Here is a 22,280-nt window from a genome sequence, read left to right on the forward strand (position 1 = left end):
CATCAGGAAATCTCAAGGTAGTTTTTGGGTTTTTTTTTAAGGATTTTACTGATCTATTTGAGAGACGGAGAGAGAGAGCACAGTCCGGGGATGGGGTTGTGGGGTGGGGAGCAGCAGAAGGAGAAGCAGACTCCTGGCTGAGCAAGGAGCCTGCCCAATCCCAGGACGCTGGGATCATGACCTTAGCTGAAGGCAGATGCTTAACCAACTGAGTCACCCAGGTGCCCCTCAAGGTAGATATTCTATGAGGAATAATTGATCTGTACTCCCAGAAGGAAGCAATTTAGTTTTCCAAAGATGTATAATAAAGCATTTGATTGGCCACTGTCCTGGTTGCTGAGTGGTAACCTCTAATCCCTTGGAATAAAGAATTTGTTTGGCTTTTGTCCCAATCCCTTGGAAGTGGCTTCTAAATTCTTAGAATTTCCCAGGACAGGAAACCACACGGAAGAACACCTAAGGCTCAGGGCTTGGTGCTAGTGGTGGTGGTCGCAGTGGTAGTGGAGTTTACTCATGTTGGGCCCAGAGAGTTTATGGTAAAGAGATGACTCAGGATAGGGGTTGGCCACAAAAGACCAACTATGTGACTAGAAAGGTGGGGCTTGAGACACATCTTGTGAACCCAAACTCCAGTGGGAGGAAAGGGGCCTGGAGATTGAGCAATGATTCAATCAAGTAAGCATTCCTGATTGGCAATATTTCACATATTGTCACACGCAAACTTTCTGGGAGGGTAATACATCCTGACTCCTTGGGGAGAGAACAGAAGCTTCACAACTATGGGACTCTCCCAGACTTTGCCCTTTGCCTATGCTTCTTTTCTTTTGGCTGGCTCGGTTATGTATCCCTTTGCTATGATAAAACCATAATTAAGTTGAGTGCTTTCCTGAGTTTTGTGTGTTGTTCTAGTGACTTATCAAACCTGAAGGGGTAATAAGAACCCTGAATTTGTAGCCATCTAATCAAAAATGTGGGTAGCTTGTGGACCCCTGAAGTGTGACCCTATGTCTGAAGTGAGCTCAATCTTGTGGAAGACTGTGCCCTTTACTTATAAAGATTGGTTTACCTCCTTCCAGGTTGTTGGTATCAGGTCATTACAAGGAGGAATTTAAACATTTAAATAAGGTGGGCATCTCTGCAGAGCAGGGAGCACAGAGTAGGATGCCAGAGTCTAAAGGGAATAAGTAGGTGTCCATATGGAGTATTACCTGATGTCAGAGCCTGTGTAGGATGAAGAGGGCAATTCTGGTGGAGGGCTGACTTAGGGTGAGGTACTGGGAGCCCAAGCAAGATGAAAAGGGCAACCATGTGGGAGAACACCTAAGGCTACAGGTGGGGAGGTGCTAGAGCCCAAATTAGGTGAGGAGGGTGTCCTTGCAGACAGGCAGTCAGGGACAAGGCCAGGAGTCCAAAAAGGATGAATGGTGTTGAGGGTGGGTGTGGGCAGTGGCAACCTGATACACTCTCCCGGAGGCAAAGTAAGGTGAGGCCAACATCCCTACAGTAGGAACTCTTAGCACAAAGACTTAGTACATTCAAGTGGGTATCGGAAGAGCATCCACACAGAGAAGTGACCTGGCATGAGGTGCTGACGCCCAGGAGGTGTAAGGAGAGGATCCTGAGGGAGAGAGAGCAGTGACAAGAGACCGGCACCTATGAGCGATCGCTCAAATAAGAAAATATAGTAAGGATAATGAGAGTCAGGTTTCTCACTGAAATCTTTCAGAGAAAGGATGTACAAATATGGAAAATAGATATAAATGTAAAATGAATCCTGTAACAGACTGAAATTAGAAATACTGATGTGAACTCATGGTATTTGCAGTATATATTTAGATAAAGACAGGTGTAAATTTGTATATGCATATGTAAATATATGTGTGTGTACATACATGTACTCACTAGCTCTGTCCACTCACAGGGCCTGAGAGCAACACAGCTTCAAATATTGGTTTCATAATATTCTTTTCCATTAAAGGAACCAGAGCTTTTGAAGAAATTCATGACTCCAGGGCTGGGGCACATAAAAGGCAAAAGAAGTCTGGATCATCTTTTCATACCAGAAAGTAAAGAAGTGCTAAAAGAATGAGGGGAGACTTCAAAAGGACATGGAAGCTAGATTGAAGAGGTTACCCCTGGTCATTTTGGGGGATGAACAGAGCATCAAAATAAATTATGATAGTAATACATTAATATCCATTGAATAATATAGAAATTCTTAAGTCTGTATGAGATGTATATATGAATGAATGAAAAAAAAAACCCAGACCTTTTGAAGGTACACAAGAGTAAGTTTACAGTGGAGCAGTCTAAGGAGACTTAATCAAATGATCTAAGTTAACATCATTAGTAATGTAACAAATCATGTACCACCTACTAGGATATAATGAGACGAACATAAAGTATCATTTCGAAGACACTCTTGTCAAAGACACATTACCTGAATCTAATCATGAGAAAAATCAGAGAGTAATGCAAACTAAAGGACATTCTACACATTAATAGGATTATAGTCTTTACCAGTTTCAGGGTCACAGAAGTCAAAAACAGACTGAAGAACTGTTCCATAATGAAGCAGACTAAAGAGACATAACAATTAATCATCATCCACGATTCTGAACTGGATCATTTTTCTATAAGTGACTTTATTGGAAATTAAAAATAGAGCTGCCCTATGACCCAGCAATTGCACCATTGGGTATTTACCCCAAAGATACAGATGTAGTAGAAAAGAAGGGCCATATGTACCCCAATGTTCAGAACAGCAATGTCCACAATAGTCAAACTGGAAAGAGCCAAGATGCCCTTCAAGAGACAAATGGATAAAGACGTGGTCCATATGTACAACGGAATATTACTCAGCCACCTGGAATGATGAATACCCAACTTTTGCATCAACATGGATGGGAATGGAGGAGATTATGCTAAGTGAAATAAGTCAAGCAGAGAGAGTCAATTATCATATGGTTTCACTTACTTGTGGAACATAAGGAATAACGTGGAGAACATCAGGAGAAGGAAAAGGAAAGTAAAGGAAGGAAGGAATTGGAGGGGGAGACAAACCATGAGAGACTGTAGACTCTGAGAAACAAACTTGAGGGTTTTAGAGGAGAGGGAAGTGGGGGGATGGGTAAGCCTGGTGGTGGGTATTAAGGAGGGCACCTATTGCATGGAGCACTGGATGTTATATGTAAACAATGAATGTTGGAATACTACATCAAAAACTAATGATGTATTGTATGGTGACTAACATAACACAATAAAAATTAAAATAAAAAAATAAATGACTTTATTGGAAGAACTAGCAAAACTTGAATGGGTTAAGGATAGTTGGTAGCAATGTATCAATAATAATTTCTTGATTTTATTGGGGTTACGTAGGAGAGGATGTTATTGTTTGGAGGAAATAGATACTGAAGTAATGTGGGGATGATGGAGCATCATGTAGGCAAATTACACTGAAGTGGTTCAGGAAAAAAAGTTATTGGTACCACACATAAAATTTTTGCTAAGTCTGAGACAGTTTTCAAATATCTCAAAGGAAACCAAGTAGAAAGAAAACCAATCTGAAGTAGATCAAACTTCTGTAATATTTCAAAGAAGAGCCGAGAAGGGGAAGAAATTTTCCTCAATGGAAAGTAGATTTTTTTTTTTTTTTTTTTTTTTTTTACAGCACCCATGTAATGTAAAATTAGAATCTGCTGCCTCAAAAAGCACAAGTTTTTGCTACTGATTTCCTAAGGATGCCACTCCAGCGTAGCCCTCTCAGGTGGGGGCTTCTACATACCTACTACTACTGAACCTGGAGCTTCTTTGTTCCTTACTAATGCTTTCAGACATTCTTGGTCTCTCCTTTCTAAAACTACCCCTACCACCAGCTTTGCACCTCTCGGACAGTATCATTCACCGTCTCATTCATGTTTGCAGTCACTACAAACCCTTTGGAAAGCCTTCATTTCTTGAAGGCTTTATTTCTTATTTTAAGGTCACTTTCTCCAAAACTACTCTAGCCATCACACTTCCTGGGTTCTCTTTCTCCTCTCCTTAAGTGTTCTTGCCTTCTAGCCCTCCTTGGCTCCTCATTCCTATGGTCATTCCCTAGATTTTTACATTAGCAGTGACTGCAGTACCTAAATTAAATTTTAATTTAAATTAAATTTAAATTGAATTTAAAGTTCAATCAACATCCTCTCTACAGCTTATTCTCTCTAATACCACAAGTTCAACAATCTTTTGACCCCATTTAGTAGGTTCCATGAACCTACACTCCTTTTTTTTGATCCCTGTACTTTCTCTCAAGATCTCCCTTTCCTCCTTACCATCTTAAATTTCATACTTCATCATTATCACTCATAGCTGCCTAGATAAATCTCAACTTTTAAAAATATAACTTCCTGCCCTTGTATCCACATACATACTTGTACCCACACACTGAACGTAGCTGGGGAAAAATACACAACTCTTCTGACTATACTTTAATTCATGATCACTAATCTCGAATAAACCTTCAATGCTGCTTAGCAATCATACTATATTTTCCAAACCCATTTTCTCTCCACAATTCTAGATGACTATTTTGTAAATTATTTTCTGTCCTCCTGTCTCAACAGAGAACGCTGGTTCTTATTTCATGAGAAAATAACCAGAGAAATTCTTTAAGCTCCATTACTACATCTACCTACAGATACACCTGGACAAATTCCCTATTTCTCTGCTCCCTTTTCTGGCAAAACTCCTCAAAAGCTTCTTTGGTATTCAACATCTCCCAATTCATCCCCTCATTCAGCCTTTAGCCCCTTTTTGTAACAGCCAGTCTCCCAGATGGCTCACTTCCTGCTATCACATCCCTGTACAATTCCTCCAACAAAGTCCCATAGTTAATCTGTGTGAATACAGGAGAACGAACAGACCTCTTGATCCAGAGGAAAGCAGCTAAACAACTTCTGGATCCAGACCCACAGAAACTATGACATAATGTTTGTTTTAAATTAAGTTTGGGGGTAAATTCTTAAACAACAATAATTCACATGTTAAATAGATTTTGGCCCACTTAACTGCTCTTAGTAACACCACTATTGTCTTCTACTTTGCTAAATACAACAGTCAATTCTCAGACCTCATCTTACTTGACTTAGAATTAGCATCAGAAATCGTTACACATACTCTCACTCTTGAAATACTTCTTCATTTGGCTATCTGGACATCACACTTTTTTTGTTCCTATCTCACAGCCCACCCCTTTTAAATTATTTTTTAGTCAACTTCATTGGCTCTACTAATAAACTATATCCAACATTTATTGAGTGAGAGGGCTAGATATACTCCAACAGAAAAAAGGAACACTGTCATTAGAAATCCCCTAAAAGGGACTCTAACAAAGAAATAAGAAACTGTGTACAAAATACATTATTCTAAATTGCTTTGGAATGACAGTAATTAACCTTTTGAGAAAATTACCTATATCCTCAATTAATATCAACACTTAAAGCTTTTAAAAAGATGAGCCAATGACTCTTTATTCTCAAATCAGGAGCAATGGGCAAAAGATATGCAAGTTCCTCCTAATCATTCATTTACTCATCCAATCAACAATATCCAGCAATATTTGTTGACTGAATATCTAGTATGGGTCATAACAGTCATTTTCTAGGTATTGGGAGGCACACAGCAAAACAAAGAAATAAAAATCTCTGACCTAATGGAGTTTACACTCTAATGGGAGGGGGGATAAAGAATAAAAACAATTAGTAAATGATATACTATGTTTCAAGGTAATAAGTTCTATGAAGTAAAGAGAAAAGAGGGTAAGAAAGGTAGCAGTTTTAAGAAGAAAGTCAGGCAATGCTTAGTTGAGGAGGTGACCTTTCAGCAACGAACAGAACAGATTTGTATGTCCTCTCATTCAACTATAAGCCATTAGGTTCCGGCCCCTTGTTCACCTTCATAGAAGCCTAAAGGTTTATTCCATGAAGAAGATAAAACATGAACTGAAAGTCATGTGGCAAAACTGAGAGCATGAGTATATGAACACAGGCATACTGACTGCTGAATGCGGAGATACACACTCCTTTTCTACTGGGTTTCCAGACGCTGGCAGCTAGATTTTTACTCTCCAGGAAGGAAAAAGAAAACATCTTCTCTGGCATTTCAAGAAGTGTAAGGAATCTAAGATTTTATTCTACTTATAAGCTAATAAGCTAGCCTGCCACAGTTTCATGGGTGCTGGGAGAAGACAGGAGACTCCTGGGTCAGAGAAGGACTTTGTTACTTATAGCACAGCAAGCAGCAAGAACTGCATGATCAATCACATCAGTTAGTTAGTTCCCCTTGTCTTTATTCACCCAAGTTCCATGGGGGTGATACAGAGGCAAGCCCAGATGGCTGCTACACAGACTGTGTTTTAGGTCACGGCTGAGGACCTCTAAGCTTAGGAAACCTTAATCTTTTATTAGGGGCTATATGAAAACCTGTCTAATTTTTGAACTAGAGGGAGACATTGTATTTATTATACTGTACAGTAACCAAATCTAGCTTCTGATCCAGAGACACTATATCTTCCAAAGCTCTTCACTCATACAAACATCCTTAAAAAGTTAGTCTGGAACAGAAGTCCTTTAGTGTCTCTGCTTACAAGATGTACAGAAACATGAGAAAGCATGAAGAATTATTTTCAACAATATATAGAATAAAATCTGAGATTCTTCACATTTCTTAACACATGGAATCTGACCAACCCAATACATCTCTAATAGATATTATATGGATCTATTATAATAGAGGGGTGCATGGGTTACTCAGTGGGTTAAAGCCTCTGCCTTCTGCTCAGATCATGATCTCAGGGTCCTGGGATTGAGCCCTGTATCAGGCTCTCTGCTCAGCAGGGACCCTGCTTCCCCCCACTCTCTCTGCCTGCCTCTCCGCCTACTTGTGATTCCTCTATCTCTCTGTCAAATAAATAAATAAAATCTTAAAAAAAAAAAAAACATCTACAGACAACTGACTTCAGAAATTCCTTAGCAAATGGCTCACCAGCATCATCCTATGTAAAGGTCAAAGAGACAAGTCCCAACTATGCTCTCAGAAGTTCTAATTAACTTTACTTTCAGTCACGTATATACAACTGAGGACTATCAGACGCTGGAAGAAAGCTTCTACCATGCAAGTTAGGGACCAAAACAAAAACGAAAAAAAAACTTGTAAGAAAAAGAAAAACTTAAATGCCTATCAATATTGTTCGTAGAGAAAAGATACTGTAAAAATGTTGCTGTGATAGAAGAACACTCAGAAAACAAGCATTTGGATTTTAAAAGAAAAGGAGAAGGGATCAAAGGTAAGGAGGAAAGAAAGGAGGAAGACAGAGGAAAGGGTAAAAAAGGAGAAACAATAATTCTAAAAGCTCGAAAAGGGATTACAGTTGGAGAAATAAGTACAATAGAAAGTACAGAAGACAGAAATGGAAAAAAGGAGAAAAAAACCTAAAAATTAAGAGAACCAGTGATTATGATCCACTATCTGATGACAAAAGTTCCAGAAAGCAAGAATAGAGAAAATAGGAGAAAATCATTAAGAAAGTAAGAAAATTTCTCAGAACTGAAGCATATGTTTCCCAGATTAAAAGGGCCCAATGAATACTCAGAGACCCAAGGTACAAAATTATGTGCCATCAGAACACTAGAAACAAAGAGAAGATTCTGTAAGATTCCTGAAAGGGGAAAAGGGTCACCCAAAGAGTCAACAATCAGAGTGACTTTGGAATTCTCAATAGCAATGTTACAAACCAAAAGATGATGGAATAATATTTTCAAAATTCTGAAGAAAAGAGATTTCCAACCTAGAATTTTATACTTATCTAAACTTTCAAACACGAGGAGAATGAAGACATTTTTAGACATGGTAGGGCTTCAAAAAGTTCCTATGCCACTTTTCTCAAAAAGATATTGAAACAGGATCCACCAAAATGAGTAACCAAGAAAGAAAAACAGATGTTAGTAAAAAGATATACCATGGAAGAGAGGCAAAGGGAATCCCTAGGACGATGGTGAAGGAAGATTCCAAAGAATCTTCTGCCTTACTAAACATGACTAATAAATACTGGATTGTGAGCCTCAACAAATAGCTATGTTGATCTTCTGCCTTACAGGACATGACTAATAAATACTGGACTGTGAGCCTCAACAAATAGCTATGTTGAGGTCCATCATCTGAAAGATCCTTACTGCCATGGTACCATTTCACCCTAAGAATAAACACTTGGCCAGACTGGTTTCACTGCTTGATTTGTCTAAGAAACCAATGAAGTTTCTTCCCTACTGACTGTATCATAAGAGGGCAGTCTTTTTACTGAACAGTTTTCTGCTTTGACCTACTCCTGAGAATTGAAGGAGGAAAAGTTAAATGTCAAGTTTAAATACAAGTCAGCCTACTCCATGTGTTGGATATCTAATACTTCATCACATTACAACCTTACCAGAAGTCCTGAATGTGGTGAGTTCTAAATTTCACATAATTCACTCCTGACCTTGCCCACTAACTTCCCCAAAGGGGAGTCTTAGAACTTTTTAACTATACAGAAACATACCATAAGCCAAAGACTCTACTTAGCTTTCCTTCAGAGAGCCTTCTTTTAATAGTAGTGATACTTTTAATAGTACTTTTAATAGTAGTGATACTGCAGCTTTCTTACACAACTGGGTGTGCTTACTACTCAGTTTTTCCAGACTCAACCAGATATATACTTGGGTATATATTAGATATATACTTGGGTAACATTCGTAGGTGATAAAACTATACAGAAAGGAAAGGAATGATTAACACGAAAATTAGGAGGGGTATACAGGAGGCTTTTATGGTACTAGTAATGTTCTATTTCTTAAATGAAGGGTTGACTATTTGGGCATTCATTCTATTATTTAACAAAATAATATGTTATATGATCTTTAAAAATGTATGACACATTTCACAAAAAAATTTTAATTACTTACTGTATAGTTACTGTGCCATGCATTGTTTTATGTAGATCAAACCAAAGAAAACAAACAAACAAAAAAACACTTTTCCTGCCCTCATCTAATTCTGTAAGTTACATCTGTGCTGAGCATGACAGAGGATAGAGTGCTATGTTATCTTACAAGGCTAAACCTAGTCCGTGAACTCAGGAAAGGCTTTGTGGACAATATAGCATTTCAGTTGAAACTATAAAAAAGAGTGAAATGAAGATGGATAGGAAGAGAATCTAAGAAAAAGAAACTTCTTGAAGGCAAGGTCCATGTCTCATACCTCTTACTTCATATAGCATTATGTACAGGGTCAGCACTTGTGGAGAAACTGGAACCCATGTACACTGTTGGTGGTAAAATGGTATTGCTACTATAAAAAACAGTATGGAGATTCCTCAAGAAATTAAAAATAAAGCTATCATATGATCCAATAATTATACTTCTGGGTACTTATCCAGAAGAATTGAAAACAGGACCTTGAACATTTATCTGCACTTCCATGTTTACTGCCACATTATTCACAATGGCCAAGTGGTGGAAACAACCTAAATATCATCAGTAGATGAAAGAGTAAAGAAAATTAGTTATATAATAGAATATTTTCAACCTTAAAAAAAAGAAAAAAATTCTATACTGCAACATATGGATGAACTGTGAGGACTTCTGGTAAGTGAAATAGGCCAAACACTACATGATTCTACGGATATGAGTGATCTAATATAGTCACACTTATCTAAGAAAGTGGATTGGTGGTTACTAGGGGTTGGGAGGAGGGAGAAATGAGGAACTGCTATCCAATGGTACAGAGTTTCAGTCATGCAAGGTTAAAAAGTTCTAGAGATCTGCTGACAACAATATGCATACAGTTAGCAATGCTTTACCAAACACTTAGAAATTCGATGAGGGTAGATTTCATGTTACTTGCTTTTTACCAAACACACATACAAAAGAATAAGTGCTTTACTCTGAAGTGTTAATATGTTATGATCCCATGCTAATTTATTTAGAGAAAGTCCTGAGGTTTTTGTCCTAAGGTAAATTCTAATCTTCCTGACATTCTGCAGTTAGATCAGGGATGCCCAACTATCACAGCTGATCTGATTACAAACCTTTAATTAATCCCTGCTTTCAGGCCCACTCTTACTTCCCTTCATCTGCTGTAACTCCCTCAAATCCCTGGGGGAAGGTGTCCCAAAAGGCAGTTCAGCTCTCACTTCTGTTTTCTGTCCTGCAAAAACTTACTGAACTATTTTGCTATTCCTTCTTGTGTTTTATATTGCTATTACCAAAGAGTCTTAGAAACAAAAAGATCCAAACATATGTGTATAGTCTGTTTATTGTCTTGAATCTGAAACCTTCTCTGTTTTTTAGTATTTCCTAGATGATAACCTCCATCCATGTGGTTGGGAACCACATGTATCTTTTTCATTGCTTTAATTTAGGAGTCAGTACTACATCTTACACATAATAGGCCCTCAGCAAGAACTTATCAGATACTTGAACTTCCACTTAACTTCTTAATTTAGTGCCCTAACTCCTTGTTGAAAAGAACTCTATTTTCACTTTGCCTATCAGTTATCTGCTAAACTAAACATCAGATCTACACTTTTAGAGACTGGTGATAGAGGCTTACAAACACTTAATATTAAGTCATGATTATTTATATTTTATATTTTATTCCTATCACTATCTTTCACATTTCCATTTCCTTTGGTTTGAACAGCTGGCATTGATATCTGTTATTTATTTTGTGAACAAGTGAGCATTCATTTAACTGTAACTTAATTAAGCTTCTAAAATATTGGGAACTAAGAGATAGGAACATAAATAAGAACCCTGCCCTTGTTTTCAGAGTTCCCCATCTAGTTTGAATAGAAACATTCAAGCAAATAATTGCACTACAGTGTGATAATCTCTTAACTCCCTATTTTGGAGGCCAAAGCAAATGCCAATGTAATTATCACTATCTGTTATGCCAGGTAAAAAGACAAATAATGGAAGTGACAGAAAGAAACTACTGAATCTAGCTAAAGCAAAATGGAGGTTTCTAATGCCAAATGGACTTAAGTTTCATAAGTTATACAAAATTTATTGAAAGCTCTAACTCTGTGATTTCCCTTCATGATTACTGAAATTATTCAGTTAATGTTAACAGTAATAGATTCCCGACATAAAATGAATTGTCTCTAGCTCTAAATTTTCCTCATTTTTAAAAAGCATTCTTCTTTAATGATACTTGATGTCTGATACTTTTTATTTTAATAATAAAAAATTATAACATGCTAAATATAAAAGATGTTTATAGAAAATGCTATGAAACATAGCAGAGAAAACTTCTAACTGGGAGTTATCTACAGCTTAAAAAAGGAAATAATGAGGTAGGGAAAACATGCACAAAATATGAGGTATGTTAGAACACATCAAATTTGAGAAAATAGAAGTGGTTCCACAGGGAGAATCCACAAGAAGATGGTAGGAAATAAACTTAGACATGTAGGATAGGGTCAAATCATGAAAAATCTTAACAATTCAGCAAAACTGTGAAAATATTTCAGTTGGTTTCAAAGGCCCCTGAAACACTGGTGGCTGAGAAAGGCTTAAGGAAACAACTAATAGGGGAGAAAAGATGATTGATTCTTCCATGTCAAAATATCTGAAGCTTTATTTCAAGTGGCCATTTAACTACTCCTAAGGCAAAGTAACTGGGACAACCCCTCCTTACTTCAAAGCTACCCTTTATTTACAGACTTCCTTTTTTCTTGATATTAATTTGTTCTTGACTGCTATCACCTTTATAAAAGCACTGCATGGTGGTATGTAGGAATGCATGTACACACAAAGAATTTTATCCAGAATAGATGGACTTAGAAAATCTCTGGCCAAACACAAATAACTGGAAATTAAGGAAGATTTGTCTTGTCTTGCCAGAAACTTAAGATCTTCCTTCTATGTGCTGGATAGTCATTTCAATTTTATAAACACTTTCCCCTCTCATGTTATCATAAAAATGAAAATGCTATTTACTTGTTTTGAGCATTTGGAATCAACCCAGAGACAGAGCACATTAGGATTTAACTATAGTTACAAAACAGAATTTGAAAGTTAGCAACATTGGTATTATAAAACAAAGGATATACTTAACAGGTTGAAAGGGGGAGGAAAAGAGAAAATTTGAAAAAAGAGATAAGATTGCTTATATCCTTATATTACAAAATAGGGTTTGTCATATTGGCTAAATGAGGAAATGGAGGTTTAAACAATATATTATTTAACAGTAACTTCAAAGTCAAAGAAAGTTATGGAAATAATGGTATCTCTTGAAAAGTAGGGGGGAGGAGGAAATAGTTTACTATTCATTTGCATTCATCAAACCAGGAAGTGAAAACATCTACATAAAGAAAACCATTAGAACTAGAGAAATAGTTAAAAGTGGATGCATCTAAAAAAGTAACTATGTTTTCACTACAAATCTTTCTGGACTAGTAAATTTTTTAACTACTTGTATTATTTTCATAAAATTATTTTTTTAGAAAAGAGGGATGGGTAGATATTAAAAAGCAAATGAAACAATGTATGCTTCCTTAAAAATATGTATCATTATTAGGAATGGCGAATTGTTATTTGAACTTTTTATAAAAATTGTACATAGTGCTCTAACATTTCAAACTGGGGCCAGTTTCTTAGAAAAGCAATGACTTCTTTGTTGTAGAAGTCTGAATATCTTCTTACTAATCAATTTTCAACAGCCCTATAAATACTCTTTGTCTTTTATGACTGATGCTATTAGAGATGACAGCTATTTCCTGACTCAAACCCCTCATTGTCAGCACAATTTTGTACTGGAAATAATTTAATTGTGTTGCAATAAGCTGTATAATATCATCTAATTCCTACCACATCTAACCTGCCTTTCTGCAACTCACAGACAGAATCGTTACTTCCTTTCTTCTTCTAAAAGTTTTTCAGAAATATACATAAAAGGACGCCTGGGTGGTTAAATGTCATTAAATGTCTGCCCTCAGCTTGGATCGTGATCCCAGGTTCCTGGGATTGAGCCCCGTGTCAGGCTCCTTCTTCTCCCTCTCCCACTACCCCTGCTTGGGTTCCCCCTCTCACTGTGTCTCTCTCTGTCAAATAAATGAATAAAATCTTAAAAAAAAAAAAAGAAATATACATAAAGTATAGGAACTACAGTAAAATACAGTGCTGGAAAGAAAAGGCCTTGAGATGATAGTACAAATCAAACAAGAAAAATAGGATATGTAATAGAGAAAATCCAAGCCCCTAGAAGAAGAAATTATTTTTTAAGAACAGAGGTTAAAAAAAAGAACACACAGAATAAACCCCCCAATATGAATACATTTATGTCATCAAGGATGAGTCTGGAAATCAATGGTATGTATTTTTTTTTAACGATTTTATTTATTTATTTGACAGAGATCACAAGTAGGCAGAGAGACAGGCAGAAAGACAGGCAGAGAGAGAAAGGGAAGCAGGTTTTCCACTGAGCAGAGCGCCCTACATGGGGCTCGATCCCAGGACCCTGAGATCATGACCTGAGCCAAACGCAGAGGCTTAACCCACTGAGCCACCCAGGCGCCCTAGAAATCAATCATATGTATTAAAGTCAGCCAAATTCATAGGAGTAATTTCTGGAAGCAGAAAATTTTGGGAAGGATAATTTTTCCCAACAAATTTACTAATATTAAAAAGATACACACTCTAGGAACTCTTAAATACTATTTCAAAATGAAACGAATCTTGAAGGAAGAAGGACATAAAAAGAGAACCATATCAATATCTTTAAGACTGGCATAAATTTACTGCCATCTTTGCATGTATGAGCTAACATGTTCTCTCTCTCTTTTTTCAAGATTGCTGGTGAGGAAAAACTCATCTGGGCATGAGAACAGTATTTTGGACCTACCATGCCTGTGAGCCTTAATAATTATGTCACCAACTTCATCAACCAATGTCCTCTATAATTTTCATATGAACTTAAACATTTAACATGATAGGTTATTATGGGGTACACTGGCAGGAAATACAACTGAAATACCAAATTTACATTATCATAGAGATGTTCAGAGAATGAAACAAGACCCTGTGGAACACTACACAGATACAAAAGATAATCATGCTGGGACTGGCTTTGAGATGGGGAAAGTAACACATCTCATAATTTATTAAGGGTAATTTGGAAAAATCCATACCTATCAGTGTGTACCATAAACAAGAAAAATAAGATATTCTAGAAAAAAATAAAATACACTGAAACAACATTAGGATAAAAAAGATCTTGAGAAATTATATTAGGTATTACATTTTAGACATGACAGACAAGTTTGCTGATTTGAAAAAGTATGAAAGAAATTCTACTTTTTTTCTTCTGTTCAAAATCTAGTTCTTATGCTTTCCATTTTGGCTGTTATAATTTATTGAAAAACTATGCAGCCTTTTAAAAATGTTCTTATATAATGCTATAAAAATACACACATAAATAATGTTTTCACATACAAACTAAAAATCATAAATTGTAGAATTTTACTGATCTCCAAACCCAGGCTTCTCTTTTAACGACTGGTGTCTGCTATAAACTATTTTTAAAACTTTTTTTTTTTTTTAAAGATTTTTATTTATTTATTTATTTGACAGAGATCACAAGTAGGCAGAGAGGCAGGCGGGGCGTGGTGGGGGGAGGGGGGAAGCAGGTCCCCCGCTGAGCAGAGAGCCTGATGCAGGGCTCGATCCCAGGACCCTGAAATCATGACTTAAGCCGAAGGCAGAGGCTTAACCCACTGAGCCACCTTCCACACACTCATAAATTATCAGACAACGGACATTTCACAGTCAATAACACAAAGTTAATAGTACTAGAAGCTGAGATAGCAATAATGACTAAATCTGGATTTACAACTAATTAAAAACTGACCAAAATTAGTGTCAAGGAAAAAACCACTTAAAAGGAAAGTACTCTAATTGGGTATTTCTGAAATACTAATGTTAAAAAAAAAAAGTTACTCTGTAAATGACATTAATTACATGTAATATTTTTGTCATACAGATAATCTAGAAAGATCTCAAACAACTTAACCTTACACCTCAAGGTACTAGAAGAATAAATTAAGCCCAAAGTTAGCAGAAGGAAGGGAATAAAAAAGATCAGAGTGGGGACGCCTGGGTGGCTCAGTTGGTTGGACGACTGCCTTCAGCTCAGGTCATGATCCTGGAGTCCCGGGATCGAGTCCCGCATCGGGCTCCCGGCTACGCGGGGAGTCTGCTTCTCTCTCTGACCTTCTCCTCGCTCATGCTCTCTCTCACTGTCTCTCTCTCAAATAAAATAAAATAAAAATCTTAAAAAAAAAAAAAAAAGATCAGAGTGGAAATAAATCAAATAGAGGCTAGAAAGACAATAGAAATGATCAACAAAACCAAGTATTGGTTTTTTGAAAAGATAAACAAAATCAACAAACCTTTAGCTAGAATGTGAAAAAAATGATTTAAATAAATATAATTATAAATGAAAGACACTACAACTAATACCACAAAAATACAAAGGATAAGATCAATCAATAAATTGCACTAGAATGGATAATTTCCTTTCTTTCTTTCTTTTTTTTTTTTTAACCAAGACTGAATCATGAAGAAATAAAGTCTGAACAGACCAGTAAGTAAGAGATTGAATCAGTAATCAAAAATCTTCCAACAAATAAAAGTCCAAGACCAGATGACTTCACTGGTGAATTGTACCAAACACTAAGAGATGAATGAATACTAATCCTTCTCAAATTTTTCCAAACAACTGATCAGGAAGAAACACTTTCAAGTTCAATTTAAAAGGCCAGCACTAGGGCACCTGGGTGGCTCAGTGGGTTAAAAAGCCTCTGCCTTTGGCGCAGGTCATGATCCCAGGGTCCTGGGATCGAGCCCTGCATCGGGCTCTCGGCTCAGCAGGGAGACTGCTTCCCTTCCTCTCTCCCTGCCCGCCTCTCTGCCAACTGTCTGTCAAATAAAAAAATAAAAAGCCAGCACTAAACAGACACATGAAAAAATGTTCATCATCACTAGCCATCAGGGAGATTCAAATCAAAACCACTTTGAGATACCACCCTGTATCAGTTAGAATGGCCAAAATCAACAAGACAGTAAACAGCAAGTGTTGGAGAGGATGTGGTGAAAGGGGAACCCTCTTACAGTGTTGATGGGAATGCAAGTTGGTGCAGCCACTTTGGAAAACAATGTGGAGACTCCTTAAGAAATTAAAAATAGAGCTACCCTATGACCCTGCAATTGCATTACTGGGTATTTACCCCAAAGACACAGATGTGGTGAAAAGAAGGACCATATGCACCCCAATGTTCATAGCAGCAATGTCCACAATACCCAAACTATGGAAAGAGCCAGATGACCTTCAATGGATGAATGGATAAAGAAGATGTGGTCCACATATACAATGGAGTATTATGCCTCCATCAGGAAGGATGAATACCCAACTTTCATATCAACATGGAGGGGACTGGAGAAGATTATGCTGAGTGAAATGAGTCAAGCAGAGAGAGTCAATTATCATATGGTTTCACTTGTGGAACATAAGGAATAATGTGGAGAACATCAGGAGAAGGAAAAGAAAAGTAAAGGCGGGGGAATCGGAAGGGGAGACAAACCATGAGAGACTGTGGACTGAGGGTTTTGTGGGGTGGGGTCGGGGGGTGAGCCTGGTTGTGGGTATTATGGAGGGTACATATTGCATGGAGCACTGAGTGTGGTGCATAAATAATGAATTTTGGACCACTGAAAAAAATTAAATTAAATTAAAAAAAAAAAAAAAAAGGCCAGCACTACCCTCATATGGAAGCCAGACAAATACACTACAAGAAAAGATTACTGGCCAATATCCTGATGAACACTGATGTAAAAACCTCTACAAAATACTAACCAAATTCAAGAGTACTTTGAAGGGATCATTTGGTACGGTCAAGAGATTTATCCCTGGGATGGAAGGATGATTTGATATATGCAAATAAGCATGATATATCATATTTAACAGAATGAAGGATAAAAGTCATATGATCATTTCAGTAGATGCAGAAAAAGCATTTGGCCAAATTCAACATACTTCCATGATAAAAACTTCAATAAGTAAGTATAGAAGAAATGTACCTCAGCATAATAAAGGCTATACAGGATCAGCCCACAGCTAACATAATAGCCAATGGTGAAAAGTTAAAATCTTTCCTCTGAAGTTAGAAACAAAGGTGCCCACTCTCACCACTTCTATTCAACATAGTACTGGAAGTCCTAGCAATAGCAATTTGGCAATAAAATGAAATTATAGGCATCCAAATAGGAAAGGAAGAAGTAAAATTATCTGTGTGCAGATGACATGATCTAAAGACTCCACCAAAAAGTTGTTAGAACTAATCAACAAATTCAGTAAAGTTGCAGGATACAAAATCAACATATAAAAATCAGTTGCTTGGGCACCTGAGTGGCTCAGTGGGTGAAGCCTCTGCCTTCAGCTCAGGTCATGATCTCAGGGTCCTGGGATCAAGCCCTGCATCGGGCTCTCTGCTCAGTAGGGAGCCTGCTACCCCCTCTCTCTCTCTGCCTACCTCTCTGCCTATTTGTGATCTCTGTCAAATACATAAATAAAATCTTCAAAAAAAAAAAAAAATGAGTCACTTGTCTATATACTAATAATGAACTATTCAAAAGAGAAACCAAGAAAGCAATCTCATCACTGTGTTATTTACCTGAAACTAATATAACATTATATGTCAACTATACTTCAACAAAAAATAAATAAAAGGTAGCTATTCTGTGCATGTTTATTTCATAAATGTAAAATCACTCAATTATTTAAATTTAAATTTAAATAAATAAATAATTGAGTAAAATCACTCAATTATTTAAAACTGGGAGAAATTCCATTTTCAATAGAATCAAAAATAATAAAATACTTAGGAATAAATTAAATCAAGGAGATAAAAATGTGTACATTAAAAACAATGACACTGATGAAAGAAATTAAAGGAGACACAAAGAAAAGGAGAGATATCCTATGTTCTTAGATTGGAAGAATTAATATTGTTAAAATGTCCACACTATCCCACGTGATCTATGGATTCAATACAATCTATATCAAAATTTCAATGGCATTTTTCAAAGAAACAGAAGAAACTATCCTAAATTCATATGAAACCACAAAAGACTCTTAATAGCCATAGTAATCTTAAGAAAAAATAAACGAAGTTAGAGACATCACACTTCCTGATTTCAAGGCTATAATATTACTAATAAAAGGCTACAGTAATCAAAACAGTATGATAATAACATAAAAACAGGTACACAGACCAATGGAAGAGAATAGAGTCTAGAAATAAACCTATACACACATGATCAACTAATCTTTAACAATGTAGCAAGAACATATAATAGGGAAAGGATAGCCTTTTAATGGTGCTGAGAAAATTAGATATCCACATGCAAAAGAATGAAACTACACCCCTATCTTATATCACTCACAGAAATTAACTCAAATTGGATTAAGACTTAAATTTAAGACCTAAAGCCGTAAAACTTCTAGAAGAAAAAAGGAGAAAAGGTCCTTGACACTAGTCTTGGAAAGGATTCTTTGGATTTGACCCCAAAAGCAAAGGCAAAAATAAACAATTAGGATATGTCAAACTACAAAGCTACTGCAGAGCAAAGGAAATCATCAACAAAATTAAAAGACAACCTATCAAACATGGAAAAATATTTGAAAATCACATATATCTAAGGAGATTAATACCCGAAAAAGAACTCATATAGCTTAATAGCAAAAAAACAATCTGATTAAACAATTGGCAAAAGACCTGAACAGACATTTTTCTAAAGAAGATATACAGATGACTGAGAGGTCCATATAAAAAGGTGCTCAATATCACTAATCACCAGGGAAAATGTAAATCAAAACCACAAATATGGAGTGCCTCAATGGCTTGATCGGTTAAGCATCTGGCTCTTGATTGGGCTCAGATCATGATCTCAGGGTTGTGGAGATTGAGCCCTGAGGCCTGCTCCAAGCTCAGCAGGGAGTCTGCTTGGGATTCTCTCTCTCCTTCTTCTATTCCTCCCCTGGCTTGCTCATGCATGTGCACTTTCTCTCAAATAAATAAATAAATAAATCTTAAACACACATATACACACAAAGGATATTAGCTCATACCTTTTGGAACTGTTATTTTCAAAATGTCAAAATATAACAAGTACTCGTGAAGGCATGGAGAAAAGAGAACCCTTGTGCACTGTTGGTGGGAGTGAAAATTGGTTCAGCCACTATGGAAAACTGTATGGAGGTTCCTCAAGAAATTACAATTACAACTACCATAATGATCCAGCCCACAGGTATATATTTGAAAGAAAGGAGTGAGTATCTTGAAAAGAAATCTACTCTACCATGTTCACTGCAGCATTATTCACAATATCCAAGATAATGGAAATAACCGAAGTATCTGTCAGCATATGAGTGGATTAAGAAAATGTGATCTCTCTCTCTCTCTCTCTCTCTCACATACACACAGAGGTAGGCAGGGAGAGGGATATCTTATTCATCCATAAAGATGGAAATCGTGCCATCTGCAACGATATGGATGAAACTGGAAGGCATTACACTAAGCGAGATAAGTCAGACAGACAAAGACAAATACTGCATGGAATCACTTACATGTGGAAATGAAACGAAACAAAACAAAACAAAACAAAAAATTTGATTTCATAGAAACAGCAGAACTGTGCTTGCCAGGGGTTGGGGGGGGTGAGAGAAATGGGTAGATATAGGTCAAATGGTGTAAACTTTCAGTTATGAATAAGCTCTAATGCACAGCATGGTGACTACATAAATAATAAAGTCTTGTATACTTAAATTTTCAAAGAGTAGATCTCAAGGGTTTTCATGACACACACAAAAGAGTGAACTATGTGTGGTGATGGATATGCTAATTATCTTGATTGTGGTAATTATTTCATAATGTATAACAAATCATATTGTATATTTAAATACATAAAATCCTATTTGTTAATTATTTCTCAATAAAGCTGAAAAAATAAAAAGGGAGTCCAGAAAAAAAAAGTCTTTCTATTTTTTTCAACTGGCAGCTTTAGAAGATAAAAAAGGCTAGGGATTTAGTTTACCAGATTAAGGAAGTTCATAAAGGGAGGACCAAATCTGTCTTGTAATATTAATTATTTTAACCTCTGTTTCATGGAAAGTAGACTTACAAAAGTCCAACTGACAATAAATTACACTTCAATATGTATGCCAAGCCAAGAAAAAAGTACTTTCTGCATTTTGTTTTTAATTAGAGTAGTTAACCCAGACCAAAAATATGGCTAAAAAAATATTCTCAAAGGCATACTATAAAACTATAATAAAACACCTTTGTAATCATATATCAAATTATATGTCCACATTCGCTGTGTATTTTTAAAATTACATCTTACATGATGTAACTGACATGACCTCTACTTATGTTTGTTTTTGTGGAAATCTCACATACATTCTTTCATATGCTCATCATAAGAAATCTGAGAGAAAGACAAGGAACCTATAATCAAGCCTGTTTTACTGAGGCCTCAAATATATTTCTTATTATAATGATACTTGTCAGTATATTTGTAATTAAAAAAATAAAAATAATTAAAAGTTATTATTACCATTATAATGTTGCTTCAGACTTTTCTTAAAAGTTAAAAATATTCCTTGGCTTACCTGCTGCATGTAACAAACTGGCTTCTACTCTGTGGGGAACTCTTGGTGGAATTTTCATAGATGCACGTATCTGGTAAAAACTAAAGGAAAACAGACCAAAAAAATCATTTCAAAATATATTTTAAAATATGCAAGCCCTAATTTCTATATATCTGTACATATTAAGTAACAAATTTGGTCTGCTTCTATCAGTGTCCCATAATATTTTTAAAGATTTATTTTTTTATTTTAAAGATTTTATGTATTTATTTGAAAAAGATAGAGAGAGCATGAGTAGGGGAAGGAGTAGAGGGAGAGGGACAAGCAGACTCTGTGGTAAGCATGGAGCCAAGGCCGGGCTCAATCCCAAGATCCTGCGATCACAACATGAACTGAAATCCAGAATGAGCTGCTTAACAACTGAGCCACCCAGACACCCCTCCCATAATATTTATTACTGGTGAAAAACAATACATCATATCCACGTCAAAGATAAGCAGCACTCAGTAAGACCCAAAGGGAAACCAGCAAGTAAAAAGGTGAATGAGAAAAACAAAAGAAATGTATTCGTATTTCTTACTTTATTTTATTTTTTTTTAAAGATTTTATTCATCCATTTGACAGAGAGAAAAAGATCACAAGTAGGCAGAGAGGCAGGCAGAGAGAGGGAGGAAAGCAGGCTCCCCGCCGAGCAGAGAGCCCAATGCGGGGCTCGATCCCAGGACCCTGAGATCACAACCTGAGCCGAAGGCAGAGGCTTAACCCACTGAGCCACCCAGGCGCCCTCGTATTTCTTACTTTAAATGAAAGAATGTCATAGCAATCAGAGGGATAATAAGACTTCTAAGATTTTCACGGCCTAATCTGGTTATTTATTTTTTTCTTTTAAAACATAATAAACATAAACTATTCTTAACCATAATTTTGAGAAAATATAGATTTAAATGGTTTTTGAAAACTGGCTTAATACTATAAATTACAAAACAAAGACGTATTTGGTTTAAAGAATTTGGCATTTTTTCAAGGTCAGAGCTATTTGTTTATATACTTTATTTATTCTACAGGCTTTTATAATACTTATATCTATATATAGAACTCAACCAATCATTAGTAATAACAGTTTATATAGAATAAATAATTTGAGGTAAGCATTAGGTTTGTGTTTTAACATTATACTGCAAGTATGTTTATGTAATAGAGGATACACACATCTATACACACACACACACACACACACACACACACAAGACACACAGGATTACTAAAAGCTAAATCAAGATAACAAATCGGGATGAGTTTAGATGTACACAAGGAATCAAATATTTTATTTTTATTTAATAATTTCCTAGGTAGTAATTTAAGTTATCAAATTTATAAATAATATAAAGATTAAAATACATAATTACTACTATTACTTATAACAAAGTATAGCATTGGAGAGAACATATGGTCAAGTCACAAAGCCAGAATTAAAGAGGAGTGAATGAAAGGCTAGCCGATTAAATCTATAACCTTGAAAGTGACAATTTGGCCTTAAAGAAACAAGGCAAAAC

General features: G+C 36.1%; 1 protein-coding gene across 5 annotated transcripts in view; it reads right to left on the bottom strand.

The window, feature by feature from the left end:
- The window catches only part of LOC111152241 (family with sequence similarity 135 member A), a 109,155-nt gene that overhangs the window by 81,539 nt on the left and 5,336 nt on the right, over nt 1–22,280 (bottom strand). For 4 of the 5 annotated variants that reach the window (XM_022510678.1, XM_022510676.1, XM_022510675.1 and 1 more), the window contains exon 2: nt 20,749–20,828. The exons of the other annotated variant lie outside the window; for it this stretch is intronic. In XM_022510678.1, coding sequence (XP_022366386.1) covers nt 20,749–20,828 — 80 coding nt within the window. The remainder of the gene's footprint in view (nt 1–20,748; nt 20,829–22,280) is intronic. 5 annotated transcript variants of the gene reach the window in all.

Source organism: Enhydra lutris, unplaced genomic scaffold, assembly GCF_002288905.1.
Source record: "Enhydra lutris kenyoni isolate GAN:26980312 unplaced genomic scaffold, ASM228890v2 scaffoldscaffold28, whole genome shotgun sequence".
Lineage (NCBI taxonomy): Eukaryota > Metazoa > Chordata > Mammalia > Carnivora > Mustelidae > Enhydra > Enhydra lutris.